General features: G+C 31.8%; 1 protein-coding gene across 1 annotated transcript; it reads left to right on the plus strand.

The window, feature by feature from the left end:
• Positions 1–852: 852 nt before the first annotated feature.
• Positions 853–17,140, plus strand: LOC145326162 (uncharacterized). Its single transcript, XM_080169307.1, has 10 exons — positions 853–983; positions 1,974–2,044; positions 11,006–11,139; positions 11,355–11,585; positions 11,761–12,169; positions 12,475–12,611; positions 13,181–13,255; positions 13,647–13,703; positions 14,229–14,346; positions 16,178–17,140. Exons 1-10 carry the CDS (start codon positions 887–889, stop codon positions 16,364–16,366), a joined length of 1,518 nt encoding a protein of 505 aa, XP_080025433.1. The 5' UTR covers positions 853–886; the 3' UTR covers positions 16,367–17,140.
• The last annotated feature ends 61 nt before the right edge of the window (positions 17,141–17,201 follow it).

The raw sequence follows: 17,201 nt of genomic DNA on the forward strand, positions 1-17,201 counted from the left end.
ATCTTCATTACTAGTATTATTACCTAATTTTACTGTCTTTACTTTTGATTTTTGCTTGAAAAAAAATTAACCGGAAAATAAGAATTGTAGAGCAAGTATACTAAAAACAGCTGCACTAAACATTCTACCTGGTACCTAGTTTTAAACGCCATGTTTTGTACTACTAGCAAAACTTTTTCTTTATATTCTTAAAAAATGTCCTGAGCTGGATCTTTAAATCATTTTAGTGGTGAGCCAGATCGGGGTGAGCCGAATTTCAGCCAATCACAGCGTGGCATTTCATAAAATGCTGTGCTCTCATTGGTGGTAAGTTGACTCATCCCGATCTGGCTCACCACTAAAATGATTTAAAGATCCAGCTCTGTTGTAAAGGATTTTGCCCTTTGTATACAAATAATTAATATAACATCTTGTCACTATGTAGTTACATGATATACTATTGCTATACAGCTTTTAGGAATCAGAGATAAATAGGAAATAAAATGAAGGAAGCAATAAATTAATAAGAAAAAAATGATAAGAGATAAATATAGGTGTTAAATGTCACTATAGTAAATCATAGTTAGTATTCAAGTTTGTTATTAAACAGAATGTCATAAAGTTATTCTAAGTGAATTAAAGACAAAATACGCTTATTATATAATATTGAACATTTTGAAATGGCATTGTAGATATACTACGCTTTGATGAGAATTATAGAGATTGTACACTTATAACATTATTCTTACTAAGAAATACCAAATTCAAGTTAATAAAAAATCCATTAAAAAAGCAATAAAACTTTTTAAAATACGGGTTTAGTGATAATAATTCACTTTCCAGAAAGAAACTAATTGTCACAGGAATCTAAATAAAAGGTTTTAATGGATTACTAAAATTGTGAAATATGGTGCGCGCAGAGTGTATTGAGAAAGGACAAGTGTGGTTGCTCTCAATTGTTGGTGTCATATACTTTACAATTCTTATTCTACTTATTATAACAGGTTAATATATTTTTAATAATCCTTTGATATTAATGTCTGAAGAAAAAGATCTCGGAAATTAGAGGTCCGACTGGGTTATTAATGTCTTTAGGTGGTTTTTGGCTATTTTTCTGACATACCAGCTCTTCCCCAGAGGCTAGGCGCGAAGCAACTAGTATTTATTTAAAGTATTAAACTTTTTAAGTCAACGAATAAGGGATTGAATTTGGGTACAGGTATAATTTACAATTAAGTCTTCAAGTTAAATCTTCGTACAGGAGTAAAATTAAGTACATAAAACCAAGGATGACAATATCCAGAAGATAAAAATCTTAAATGTAAAAGAACAAAGAAAAGCTAAGCATATCTGGTCATTTGAATCTTCAAGCACAAGTTCAGCTGTGAATTGGTCATCAATTTATTTACAAAAAAAACTCTATCATAAAAAGCAGAAATAAAAAAAAACCACATTTTTTCCTATAAAAAATTTACTCTGACGCATTACAGAAAAACTAACTTATCAAGTAAATGATAGATTAGAAGCTTAGTATTCTATCTATAACAGCAGCCGAATCAATCTAACTTTCTCAACATAAATACTTTTTCTCAGAGCATTACCGGCCAACAGACCGTTGTACCATGTAAAGTATGAATTTAATATTTTAGATCTTGAATAGCAGCCGAAAAAATCATGTTTTCCCCTAAACATAGCTGAAAGACAAACGAATTTTCAAACTATAGAGTAGCTAGACTACTAAAACAAAAAAAAGCTGGTACTATAAAAAGAAGGGGGGAGGGGTTATTTTTTTTTTTTTTATCAAGGTGCCTATACCAACAGTGTCATAACACTGCAGGGCTTCCTGGTACCTAATATAACCTTACCTTACATGACCTTAAGTAATAAACAAATAAAAGCGAGTAGCCCCCCCTTACTTTTACAGAACTCAACCAGGCACTTTGATGGAATACGTGAATTAGATTTATTGTTATTGTACAAAACTTTGTTTTCAGGAACTACTGTTGGTATTCTGGCAAAAAAGGAGGCAAAGCGGATAGAATATGAATATGAGACTCATCCAGAGGTAATTCATAAAGCAGTCTTGTAGGGTTACTACAATACATCTTAAATTAGATTTTTTTCAATTTAAGGTCAGGAATTCTTATTCCTCGACTGTGGCGTAACACGTAGAGCTAATCCTCTCGTCTCAACACTTAGTCATAACTAAAAAGTCAAAAAAGTGTATTCTATTCCTACGTCAAGTGCGTGACATCAGTAGTTAGAGTAGTAGAGAGAATGCCTCGTTCTAAAACAGGCCCTACTCATTACTATGCACAGTTAGAACCTCCAGACAAATCATGTGTATTAAAGGGTTCAATGTCTGTATTTAATAGGTTAACCTTTTTTTTTTTTTAAAAACTTGATTTTTTAAAGCTTTGATAGTTAGGCCTTTTTGCAATACAAATGGCACAAAAACTCTATGATTTAGAAAAGCCAATAAAAATACGTTTATGATTGAAAATGACGTAGAAATTATGGCAGCTATGTATCAACAACAAAAATATCGTCATGTAAATTACTAATTGAATCCAGAATTATTTACAGCAAGATGCCAATAAAATAAAGATAACATTTTATAGCTTTCATGAAATTTTGTTACTATAAAAAGTATTCATTTTAAAATCAGTATACACGAATAATAATTTTATTTCTCGTATTCATTTGAATCCAGTGGATAGGAACCGGTTCTCATGAATACGAAAAAACTATGTCTAGCATCGTATTATATCCAATTTTCTACGAATATAGAAATGTACAATCATAAGATTAAAACTAGTTTTTTTAGCCGGTGCCTTCGGCACCACGGGGCTAAAAAAACTAGTTTTAATCTTATAATTGTACATTCTATATCCGCGGAAAGCCGTTTATAATATGATACGAGAAATAACTATTCTCGTATTCATTTGAATCCGGTGGATAGGAACCGGTTCTCATGAATACGAAAAACCTATGTCAAGCATCGTATTATATCCAGTTTTCTACGAATATAGAAATGTACAATCATAAGATTAATTCCAGTTGTTTTATCCGGTGCCTTCGGCACCACGGGGCTAAAAAAAACTAGTTTTAATCTTATAATTGTACATTCTATATCCGCGGAAAGCCGTTTATAATACGATACGAGAAATAACTATTCTCGTATTCATTTGAATCCGGTGGATAGGAACCGGTTCTCATGAATACGAAAAAACTATGTCTAGCATCGTATTATATCCAGTTTTCTACGAATATAGAAATGTACAATCATAAGATTAAAACTAGTTTTTTAGCCGGTGCCTTCGGCACCACGGGGCTAAAAAAACTAGTTTTAATCTTATAATTGTACATTCTATATCCGCGGAAAGCCGTTTATAATACGATACGAGAAATAACTATTATACCATTGAGGGGGGAAGGGGACTGGGGGGCGGTATTGTGCGATGATTTTGAATTTCTCATGGAAGTGTATTGTTATCTTAACTATATACATACCTTAATAGGACCCTTTTTATCTGTCTTTTCCCCAAACTTTCTTACCGTCCAAAGATTCTTGTGGCTAAAACATATGATGTTTCAAAGAAAATTTTATTACATGCATTGCACAGTAGGGCAAAAACAGGACTAAAATATTAAATCGCAAGTCCCACATTTCCAATATGATTTTCAGTACTGAGCTCGATCTTTAAATCGTTTATAGGTGATTTAAACCGGGGCGATTCATTTGGCGCACCATCAAATTATTAATATCAATCTTTAAATCGAATTTGCATGGGTGATTTGAATCGGGCAGTGGCGCGGGCCCGGCGCGCCAATGCCACTCACCGAGTGGCATTGGCGGTTTAAATCGGGGTGATTTATTTAATAAATAAATATTTTTTTTTAATTACTTTAATATTTTATTGCAAAACTATCGTGAAAACATTTTTATAGTTATTTTTAAAATAAATTATATATTAATGTTTTATATAAAATACTATACTGACACGGTATTTTATATAAAATACCTTACTGGCACTGCTTAAGTATGCTTAAGTAATAAAGTTGTACTGGCGCGGATCGATATTTTAGTGAGTGCGCAAGCGATTTAACAACACCGCACCGAAAATCTTTTAAAAATCAGGTGCGCTGTGGCTTACCACCAGCGCGCCTACGGTTTACCTCTGAATCGCCCCGATTCAGCGCGGCATAAAAACGATTTAAAGATCAAGCTCTGGTTTTGTATTTACCCCTTGGGGTTATCACTCAGATCTAAATATGAAAAATGAAAAGCAAATTAAAGGTTTAGCTTAATAAATAACAACTTTCGCTGTTTTAAAGAGATACTTATATTATTTAATTTATAGGTTGATAATAGTTATTTCTTGTATCGTATTATAAACGGCTTTCCGCGGATATAGAATGTACAATTATGAGATTAAAACTAGTTTTTATAGCCCCGAGGTGCCGAAGGCACCGGCTAAAAAAACTGGTTTTAATCTTTTGATTGTACATTTTTATATTCGTAGAAAGCTGGATATAATACGATGCTAGACATAGTTTTTTCGTATGGATGAGAACTGGTTCCTATCCACCGGATTCGAATGAATACGAGAAAAGTCTTTACAAAATTCCTTTACTTCAATATCCAGAAAGTTTAATTTTTAGAGGAGCTTTGAGTCTTAAAAATCCTATCCTAAAGTTTAAAAAAAATCTAGGCCTTTATATAATTAAATCCTACATGATTATAATTTGCCTGATTGTGCATTGTAAATCATTATTTCTTATGTAATCAGTGTATAGTTTTTAAATTACTTTATTCTAAGAAAAAATCTTATCATAATAGATGTATTAAAATTTTTCTGGACTAAATTTCTTTAGCACAAATTATTTTATTATAGTATTGTTAAAAGTAACAAGAAAAAAAGAATATTTTATTTTAGTGCTGTACGTTATATTGCTTATGACTAACATTTCATAATACTTTGTCTTTTTACGATATCATTTTGAGGTGACCCCTAAAATGGTGGGTCTGGCTCTCTGACATATCTCAAATTTGGCGAACTTAAAATTTTGCAACGCATTGATAGAAACAAATAATTTCTACTTATATTTACATTCCATATTTAAATTTAATACAAATTATTAAAGAATTCAATTTTTATAGCATAGATTATAATTTTAAAAATTAGCGACGGTATCGCAGATTTCTTCGCAGGAAACTAAGTAAAAATTTTAATCAATTCTAAGATGACTTTACAGTTTATTTTTAGTAGCGAATTTTATGTTTAACCTTTAACGGTTGGTCCCCTTTATTGACCTTAATAGGTCGAGGGTAGGAGAGGAGGGGGGGGAGGGGGGAATTGAACGTTCACTCTGTTATCTCTGTTTCTAATGTGCATGTCCCCTGTTTAATATTGAATTTCCGACAATAAGTGGATCAAAGTATTTTTTACTTTTTTATTGAACAACCTTGTTTTTAGGTCCTTTTTTACTTAGAAATTTCAAAAGGCTGTAATTTCTGTACTCTTAAAGCTAGAAGAAGATTTTTTCAGAAAATGTTTACCTTTATGTATATATAATATTAGAAATCTTGAATATAAATTTCGGCGGCGGCAGCAGTACTTGGCAGTTTCCGGACGCTGCAGACAGAAGTCGGCAAGAAAACAGCGTTGGATTTTTATGAAATTTAAATATGTCATGTATACATGTTAGAACAGCTTAGGTTTAAAATTTGAAGTCTCTAAGTCAAAAACTGCGGTCACAAGAGCCTTTCAAAAAAAAGTTCATGAATTCAAAGGGTTTGTTGTTTGATTGATATGTGGGGGGGGGGGGGGGGGGCGATCTGAAACTTTTGCGTAACCATGGAGTATAGGCCTTGTCTTCAGAGTGAGAGGATAGGTTTTTTGGGAAAAAAGTTTAGTTTTGGGGTGTATTTTCCTTATACAGTGTGTTTTTTTTATGAGAACTTTTTTGAAAGCCAATTTACTCCACTTATAGTTATCAGAATTTAATGATTAATGGCTTATTTTCTTCGTTTTTTAAGGGAAATTATGAAACAACCAAAAAAAATTACAGTTTTTGTTGAAAAAGTACAGTAAAGTTGAAAATTAAAAACTTAGGTGACCACTTCTAAAAATGGTTTTAGCGCATTTTTCTTATGCTCAAATCTTCTACCCTTTGCAAGAAAAAAATTGGATTTTCAGTAGTCGACTTTGGGGGGCCAGTACTTTCTCCCTGATTGAGATATGGCCTTCAAACTTTGACCTATTCTAGTACATGTCCCCAATAGTATCTGTATAAATTTATAGCTCTATATCTCAACTTTGAAGCGTTTTGCAGCCATTCTTGCAAAAGGTAGAATATTTGAACATAAGAAAAATGCGCTAAAACCATTTTTAGATGTTGACACCTAAGTTTTTAATTTTCAACTTTACTGAGCTGGATCTTTAAATTGTTTATAGGTGATTTAAACCGGGGCGATTCATTCAGCGCGCCATCAAATTATTAAATACCAATCTTTAAATAGAAATGGCATGGGCGATTCAGCGCAGTCAGTTGCGCCGAACCGGCGCAGCAATGCCACTCAACGAGTGGCATTGCCGCGCTAAATCGGGGTGATTCATATTTAATAAATAAATATTTTTTTAAAATTAGTTTAATATTTTATTGCAAAACTATAGTGAAAACATTTTTATAGTTATTTTTAAAATAAATTATATATTTTTTTATATAAAACACCGTACTGACCCATTTTAAGTTATAAAATTGTACCGGCACGTATGGATATGTTATTGAGTGTCGCCAGCAATCTAGCAACACCGCGCCGAAATTTTAAAAATCCCTGTTTTATAGGCGAGCTGTGGCTAACCACCAGCGCACCTACAGTTCACCTCTGAATCGCCCCGATTCAGCGCACTATAAAAACGATTTAAAGATCCAGCTCTGTACTTTTTCAACATTTTTTGGTTGTTTCATAATTTCCCTTAAAAAACGAAGAAAATAAGCCATTAATCATTAAATTCTGATAACTATAAGTGGGGTAAAATTGCTTTCAAAAAAGTTCTCATAAAAAAAACACACTGTATTTAAATTTTTTTGATAGGTCTCCAGGTTAAGGTGCTGCAGGCTGGAAGGTCACTTCTGGACAGGTATAAATGAAAAAAAAATTAGTTTGAAGAGTTAGAGATAAACTTATTAAACTAAATATGCATATTTTTGGATTTTATGAGCATATATGAAGAAAAAATAAAAATCAGCCTCTAGATTCAGGTCCTGCAGGCCTCCAGGTGGATCCTGGACAGGTAGAAATAAAAATTTTCACTTTTAAAGTTAAAGCATAACTTCTTTAACAAAAGTTGATACTTTATGGATAGTATTAACTAATTTGAAGAAAATTTTGAAATTGGGCTCCAGGTTCAAAATAAGTTATGCCCTAACTTTAAAAGTGAAAATTTTTATTTCTACCTGTCCAGGATACACCTGAAGGCCTGCAGTACCTGAACCTGGAGCCCAATTTGAAATTTTTCTTTAAATGAGTTAATACTATCCGTAAAGTAGCAACTTTTGTTAAATAAGTTATGCCCTAAATTTAAAAGTGAAAATTTTTAGTTTTTACCTGTCCAGGATCCACCTGGAGGCCTGCAGTACCTGAACCTGGATCCCGATTTCAAATTTTTCCTCAAAAATGTTAATACTATCCATAAAGTAGCAACTTTTGCTAAATAAGTTTTGTTCTAACTTCAAAAGTAAAAATTTTCAGTTTTTACCTGTCTAGAATTTATCTGGAGGCCTGCAAAACCTGAACCTGGAGCCTGATTTCAAATTTTTCTTCAAATTAGTTCATACCATTAATAAAGTAGAAACTTTTGTAAAATAAGTTTTGTTCTAACTATAAAATTAAAAATTTTCAGTTTTTTTTGTTCTAACTATAAAATTAAAAATTTTCAGTTTTTACTTGTCCAGAATTCACCTGGAGACCTGCAGGACCGTGGAGGCTGATTTTTATTTTTTCTTTATATACGCTCATAACATCCCAAAAGATGCATATTTGGTTGAATAAGTTGATCTCTAACTCTTCAAACTATTTTTTTTCATTTATACCTTTCCAGAAGTGACCTTCCAGACTGCAGCACCTGAACCTGGAGACATATAAAATAAATTTAATAAAATATTAGGAAAATACACCCAAAACTAAACTTTTCCCCCAAATAACCTAACCTCTCACTCCTAAGACAAAGCCTATACTCCAAGTTTACGCAAAAGTGTCAGATCCGCCCCCCCCCCCCCTTAAGTAATATATCTAATACAAAACAATAAGTATACTAGACATTAACCCTTAATAGTGAGGCCCCTTGCCGCACATTTGGAGGTAGGGCTCAACGCCCCCCCCCCCTATTATCTCAGTGCATGTCCCCTGTTTGATAATGAATTTCCGACTAAAACTGAGCCTAAGTCAATTTTCGCTTTCTTCTCCATTTTATTTAACAACCTTTGTTTTTAATTCCTTTTCTACTTAAAAATTTCAAAAGGCTGTAATTTTTTTTTATCTTTGAAACAAGAAAAATAATTTTTTTCAGAAAATGTTTATATTTATGTAAAATTTATATTAGAAATCTCAAAACATAAATTTCGTCGGCCGCAGCTGTACTTGGCACCTGCCAGCCGCCGCAGTTGGCGGTCAGCGGGAGAACGGCGGCAGATCTTTATAAAATTTTAATACATTATGTAGACGTAGAAGAAAAGCGTAAGTTTAAAATTTGAAGGCTCTATGTCAAAAATTGCGGTCACAGGAGGGTTTTAAAGATTTCTGGAGACCTCGAGGATCAGGAGCTGCAGGATCATACCTGGAGCCTGAAATTGACTTGAACACCTATATTTTATATAAATTAACCTATTTTAAAGTTAGTATGTTTTTCAACCTATTTTTTAAAAAATACACTATTCTAAGACATGAAGATATATTTCGATTTTAGCAATCATTTTCAATTCATTTTGTCTTAAAAAATATAGGTATGAGACATATTAGATAACAGCAAATATGATCAAAGATATTAAACATACATTTATATAGAACAATGTCACAAATTATTTTGAATCTTAGGTATGACGACTGAAAAAGTTTTTAAAAAAAGATTAAAACATTGGTTTTTTAAATAGGAGGAGTAGGGAATAATTCTTGTTTGAGTTATGGGGCGGGGCATAGTTTTAACCAGAATAGCTAACTGTCCCATAATAATAAACTCACATACAGACGGACAGACCCTAATTATAGAAAAGCTTTGCTTTTAAAAAACTAATATTTATTCACTCACTAACAAAATAAAAATGTTGGCAGATAAACACATTTTTAAAGCAAATCTACTCTGTAACTCACTTTGTTTTTCTACCTGTTAATCAGTCATTCTGTTTGAAAAGCTATGAGGAAAATACAAAAAAAATTAAAAATAAAAGCAGAAAAAATGTTACATAGACAAGCTGACAGACATTTCAAATTATAGATAAACTTCGCCAACAATTTCAAGATCCATATTTCAACTCCATTTATTCATGCAAACAAAATTTACTTTCATACGAACACATTAAAACACATGCGACGCATGCAAATTAATTGATACTTTATCTGAAGTCGCTTGTAAGCATTCAAATAAAAGATACTAAGGAATAGAATATATTTACGTATATAAAATACATTAAAATACAGATTTTTATTTTTGTTTAAATTTTAATTATTGGTGGTGCATAAACCACCACTTTTTTGAACGCCCCCATAAAACGTTCCCATGTATAAATTGAAGAATTATTTCTCTTAAAGAAAGGGTATTAAGTACAAAGATAAATCGTTTTCTAGTAGCGAGGCTACTCTATTACTTCTAATATTACAGAAATTTTACATGAGTATTAAAGTAAATATTATAAGATTAGCACTAGTTTTTATAGTTAAGGCATTCGGAACCTTGTTTTCACTTATTATCCACGGAAAGATGTCTATAATATGATGTGGTAAATTACTCAGCAAAATTTATTTAGAATCTAAAATATTTTTATAAACAAGATACAAAATATATTTATATATCTTTTATTTAATGAAAAAAAAATAATTTCTTTTATTTCACGAAAAAAATATTTTCTACTTTACATCCCTTTTGTCCTTGTTAACACCGTACAAACTTTGTACAGCAGAGAAAGAGTGGGCAATGACAATAGTACCCAAAGTTTTAAAATAACGTTTTTTCATTAGTTGGCTTAACAATTTTGGGGATTGGGTCAATTTAAATTGGTTGCTTCATTAGGTTGATTGTTCACACTTTTCAACCACAAATTTTAATCTACTGAAGGGGTTATTCTAAGTATCATCATTGGGGTATATATTAATTTATCGGCCATTGTCTTATTATCTTTATCCCTTTAGATCCATTATACCCACTACTGTATACCCCTTCTAATTTAATTTGCTTTTGTGTATTGATGAAACAATATGCTGAAGTGATAGCATGCGGAAATGAACGCCCACCGTTGAATTGGTACTTCCCCCCCCAACTAATTTGTCTAACAACGCCTCCCACAATACAAAACTGTATAAAAAGTCGTAAGAAATTAAGACGGAAAAAACTCAAGATATCTGTCATGCACGTAATACGTGGACCCACCATTTTAGTAGTCACCCATTTTGACACACAGACAAGTGACAACAAATGCTGACTGCAATAAATCTGAGATATAGGGATGAAACAATTTAAGTCAATTAGAGTTCTAGATGAAAGTTAGTTAAAACCAGATTTATCCAGAAAAATTCTATAAAAAAATTGTCTTCTTGTGTTTGTATTGATTATTTTCATTGGTCTGCTTCATTGGGCATGATGTTTGCTAGTCCCCAAAGTTTTTAGAAAAGCCAAAATAAGAAAAGTTGGACTAGTTATAGTACCAAGACAGCCAAGTAAATGAATTTTAGATTCTTTGTCTGCAGTGTAATTTTTAATCCAATGAACATTCCCTTCCCTGGGCCTAAGCTAATGATCAATTAAACTAGGATGAAGATGACTATGACCCCCTGGATGATATAGACAGAGAGGATCTTGCTGATGTATATGAAACTATACCTGAAGATTATCTCAACAAGACTAGAGATGGCTATGATAGTGTTTCAACTCTCCAGGATTTTAGGTAAGTTTTTTTATGCTACTTTTTTTAAGTAGCAGGATGTCTCTAAATTGCTATCAGGGATATCCCTTTCTCTTTCTATTTAAAACCAAAATTGAAAGTAGAGTGTTGACTTTTCCCTTTCCGTCATAGCTCAAAGCATAACAACACACAACTTAACACTGGACAAGCTAAAATGCAAAGATTATTTCGCCAACATAGATATATTTTTATTTCAGAGACAACAGTTTAGATTATATAGCAGAAGAGGAATCAGAAAACACAGACAAAAACTCAGACCAAGGCACAAACAGTAGAAAATCCTCCAATAGTTCTGCTAGCACATTATCAGCTGATAGCAATGACGTCAGAACAGCCAGTAATGACGTCAGAAGTGATAGAGATAACATATCTGAGATTACAACAGATTCAATACCATACATGGATGATTCTACTAATGTCAGCGACAGGTTAGTCAATTCCATAACAGACAAAAAATTGTAATTTCAGAATGCTTATTTTATTTTGTAAAGTGTTAGTTTTAAATTAAGAATTAACTAAGAAAAATATGTTCTTTTTGATAAATCGTTTACAAAGTCACAGAAATAAATGTTTTATTTATATCATACTTTAATTTTGTTTCAGTGAAGCAAGCATAAAAACTGTGATAGAAGTGAAAAAATCAATTAGAAAGACAAATAGTTTAAGACACTTAAAAGATGAAGAACGTAGAGGCAGTTACAGAAATGAACTACCTGACCCTTCATCAAGAGATAGGCAGGGCAGTTCTAAAGGGGATCTGTTACCACCTGAAATTAATAATGAAAGGCGGGGTAGCAGTAGGAGGGAGTCATTAGCTCTACCTTTTCTACCTGGAATAAATAATGAAAGGCGGGGTAGTAACAGAAGAGAATCCTTAGCCCTACCTCCAGGTACAACTGGAGAAAGACGCGGCAGCAACAGAGCCGCTGAACAGCTGTCAGGATCGGATGGACATAGAGGAAACGTTGCATCAAATACTAGGCAATACCAATCCAGATTTGATATGAAAAAGGTCTGTACATATTTTATTAATAGAAAACCTCATTTCTAAATAAAAATTGAATAACTATTCAAAAAGATTTATTCAGCTTTTTTAACTGTTTTGTGGTTGGAGTAGCAAAATCTACGTAATTTTACTTTTAATTTCTAAAGCTTATATAATGGGTTTGGAGTTTACTTAGAGTAGCTTTGTTATAATTTTTTAAAATTAAAATGTTGTGTTTAATTACTAATTGACTAAATACTCAATCTTACAGATTACAGAAAATAAATTAAAGCAAAGTGCTTATTACCCATTACTGTCCTAAAATATTTCAGATAGGACGGAAGATTTCCAACAGTACAATAGAAGACAGTTCGTCACTGATGAGCTCCAGAAGTAGAAATATCAGTATAGACTCTTCAAGCAGCTTTGCTCCATCAGAATCTTCAATTGTATATAATGCTGCTGGCCTGTAAGTAACATTTTCCTAAAATTATAGATTTAGGGGATAAGACAATGATAATAGTTATTTCTCGCATTGTATTATAAATAGCTTTCCGCGGATATGGAATGTACAATTATAAGATTAAAACCAGAGAATTTGATTTCTCGTATTCATTCGAATCCGGTGGATAGGAACCGGTTCTCATCCATACGAAAAAACTATGTCTAGCATCGTATTATATCCAGTTTTCTACGAATATAAGAATGTACAATCACAAGATTAAAACTAGTTTAATAGCCGGTGCCTTCGGCACCACGGGGCTAAAAAAAACTAGTTTTAATCTTATAATTGTACATTCTATATCCGCGGAAAGCCGTTTATAATACGATACGAGAAATAACTATTACATTCCTTATGATTATAGATGAAATTCAACCAGTATGTAGTTTAGAAAATTTAATCTAAAGTTAAGGCATTGCTAGTATGGACAGGCACAAGCTAGATGTGGAAAGCTTTGCTTTTAAATTATTTTATTAAAATAAAAGGTTTGGTGATCTTTTTATTGCAAAAATGATAATAATGTATTTTTTTTTCAGAATAGTCCCACAACAGAAGCTAACTAGATCAAATTCCGCCAACAAAGCTGCCTTTGTCCTTAGATTATTATCCAGGTAAAAATCTGTGGACAGAAGGGGGGGGGGGTGGATAATCCACTAGATGTTGTGATTATTTCAGCTGCAGGTCTATTTTTTTAAAAGTTGTGATTATAAGGGAGGCTGCGGGTAACTAAATTTGCAGCTGAATGCACTTGGTTAAGGCTTTTTGGATGGCTAAGGAATACGCGCGGCTAACGGCTGTGGCTGAGAATGCCATGCATATGGCGTGTGGCTGTGTCGGAGGCTTATTGGTTAACTTATAAAGCTGCTCAGCTGACTAGCTCTGAATTTAAATTGAAGCTGTGTCTTAAAGTAAGACTGCGGAAGCCGCATGATTGATCGATGAGGTTTCTGTGCTTGACTAGGACCACCAAAGAAAGTTATGTCTAATCTTGATCTGTTTTAGACCAGAAGAGTATGAAGAAGGAATAAGTGAATTTAAAAGTAAACCAAAGGAACTCAGGTAAGCTTTTTTTTTATTCCTGTCTCCATTATTACATTTATTCTTTATAAGGGAAAAGACAATGGAAGATAAATTGATCTATACCCTAAATAACGACAAAATTACCCATTCTTTAGGTGTTAAGGGTTAAAATTATTGGTGAAAATGTTTTTACACTAAACTTTTGTACAACTCAATCAAGATTTAATAAAGTCGGTAAAGTTTTTTAGTTAATGTGAATGTGAGATTGTGTTTATAAAACTTTGGATACAAGTATAAGTACCGTCTAATGTCTGCCCTCTCCCTTATCGATATTAGACGACAATATCCATTGAAGAAAAAAAAAACATGTAACTTGGTTCAAACATGCATTCAAATTATATTGAAGTTTTTCATATGTGTATTACTTTAGGTCGGATAAGATTAGCTTATATTGAGTACTAGGCAGCCTTACAGGCATTAGGCACGGAAAAAAGTGCTTACTTTTAGTAAACGCATCAAAATAACTAAAATCTATATTGGGTCATACACTGTATAATCTTTCAGATCTCCTACCGGAAGAAAAATTAGTGAGGCAAATTTCAAGATCAGATTAAGCATTCCAGATGTGGGGACTGTTGGCAGATCTATGAGTAATTCCAGTGGAAGATGCTATACTGGAAAGGTATAATTCATCCTCGTTTAGTTTTGATTATTTGTATTACCTAAATAATGTGTTAAGCATCTATACATATATCCTTAAATAAATTTAACATTATGTCTTGTGTGTATGTCTGTCTGTCTGTACTAAAAGATACCTCTGACCGCTGAACCGATATGGTTCTCATTTTCAACGTAGCTTCATAAATGTCCTTAGAATTTTCAAATGAGAAATCAACCCCAAAAACAAGGCCACTCCCAATTACGGAATTCCTTACTAAAACAGGCATAGGTGATTACTATGCCCACTTAGGACTTCCAGATAAAGGCCAGTAGAGCGTTTGGCCGCGTATTCATGCACTTCACTAGCAAGATTTGGTCCAGAATAAGGCCGTCTTTGACCGTCATCCGGGTTAGTTCATGTTTGTTTGTGTGCAATAAAGTCTAGCTATAACCATATGAACAGAATGCTATTAAGAAATGTTTTGTAGGTGTTTGTATATACAGGGTGAGTCAGAAAAAACTGAGTTTTCCGATTTTCTGATACAACCAGTAGGAATATGGAAAAAAAAACAATTATAGGTTCTTGTTCTCTATAAAAATATACATTAAACTTAGAAAAGGTGTTTTTAAATATCTCTGAAAACAACGGCGCTTTTAGAGCATAAAGATTTCAAAAAGTGTGTGTGATGACTTTTTCGGCCATTATTTTGTACTTTTTAGGTAGATTTATGAATAATAAAAAATGTCCACCATTCTAAAAAGAAAAACAAACATATTTTTTGATTATTAAAATTTGTATTCAACAGATTGTAAATATTTAACAGCTTAAAAATACAATTTATTTAAATTAAATTATCACATTTTAAATCAAAAGTTTTGTTATAATCTATTGTTAAGATTTAATGCTTCATGACCGGAAAACCAACCCATGACCCGAAATATTTCATCTTGTTACCTAAATTCCTACCCCCTCCCCCCGAATTTCCTCTATATTTGGTGCAAGACTGAATTTAATCTCCAAAATCTCCGCCCCGTTTTGACAAATTATACTTGTGTGTTATAATCCATCATAATAACTTCATTTAAATAGGGTAGGGTTTCTAAAAGGCATTTTCATTTTAAAAATTCAAACCTTAATAACTTTTTTATCTTAAGAGATTTTTTGTCAAATAAAAGGGGTTTTTTTCTGTTTACTATAAGCTACGTTATTATAGAAGATTCTTTTAAACCACATGCATCACAATCAAGAAATATGAAAAAATGAAAAATTGCAGTATTCTAAAAATGCTTTTATGAGGAGCCAAAAAGCATTTTTCCTTTAAAACTCACTAAAGTACTTTTCTTAGACCTTTTTCTAAATAAATATTGAAATTTTAAGATTTTTTTTTACAAAATAGATGAGTTATTTTAATTTTTCTTGATTAACATTTTTCACACAAGGCATTTTTTGACATCATGCTCCTATCATAGAGGCCGCATTTTTAGAGATAATGAAAAACACCTTTTACAAGTTTGATGTGCTTTTGTACAGAGAACAAGGATATATAATCATTTTTTCTTTATTCCTTCCTTCTGGTTGTTTCTGAAAATCGAAAAACTCAGTTTTTTCTGACTTACTCTGTATTTGTGAATTTATAAAATAGGTTACGTCATGAAAATTCAACTCTCATTTTTATATTAATAGCTATGATTCTATTGGCCCTTTAAAATTGAATGGTAAATTTATTCTAGTGCCGATTTTCCAGGAGGATTTTTGTGTACCTTTTAAGTTTTAACACAGATAGACAGTTAGACAAACATCTTTTATGTGAGGATATGTTCATTTGAAATTACGGTTTGAAAATAAATTTCAGGACACTTTAAGATCCCGTAGCCCCATGAGAGGCCACATAGAGAGAGACCCCAGAGCAAGGAAGGAGAGCATGCTGAGGAACAGATCTCTAGATGGTCTCACTACCCTCACAGGAACCTTGTCAAAACAGCTGGGCAAAAGATTTTCCAGGAGTGGTCAGAGTATTGATGAAAATGATTCAGTTGTTTAGTTCAATTTCTTACCACTAGAGACCTCTGTAAACCTATCAAAATAACAGTAATTTTGTTATGTGATTCTTATCTAACATAAGAAATATTGAACATTGTTAAAAGTTCAAAGTATACATAGTGATTAAAATTCAATAGTTATCAAAATATTTAGTTTTATAAATAAAATATATATTGCCATTTTACACATTTGCCACCAATTCAACTTTAGTTTACGTTTTAAAATTGAAGTGTTTAAATTTTCAATATTTTGTTGTTTGAAAGAAAATAGTCAATAATTTCCAGTTATTCTGTTAGGATTTTTTTTGTATTTGAATGCAATGCATATATTTTCTTGCCGGATATTGTAAATGTAAATAGTAAAGTACATAATAATCACAAAATAAATACAAACATTGAATTCAAAATATTGTTTATTCTTCTAAAAGCAAATAATGATAAAAAGAATTTATTTTACAATTAACAATAATAAACTTTTTCAACTTAAAATAATTTGTAGATAAATAAGCAGACTAAGAAGCAGTTTCATTTTATTTTACATTTAATTTTTATATTCTATAGAATATAAAAATTATGTTGAATTACATTACATATTATAGTCATAATAAAATGTTAAAAATCTGTAATCACTTGACTTTTTCATATTTTATTGTTGTTCTAGGTATTTACAATTCATAAAATTTAAATAAAAGTAACAGTGTACATTTTTTATTGCTGTATTTAAACTTTTTGAAATTTCATTTTATATATGGTTAATAAATAAAAAGTTATATAAACAACTTTTTCAATCATTCAAACATTCAAAACATTTATTCATGGGTTTAAACAACATAGCAT

Source organism: Acartia tonsa, chromosome 8 (assembly GCF_053477335.1).
Source record: "Acartia tonsa isolate MP-2025a chromosome 8, ASM5347733v1, whole genome shotgun sequence".
NCBI classification, from domain to species: domain Eukaryota; kingdom Metazoa; phylum Arthropoda; class Copepoda; order Calanoida; family Acartiidae; genus Acartia; species Acartia tonsa.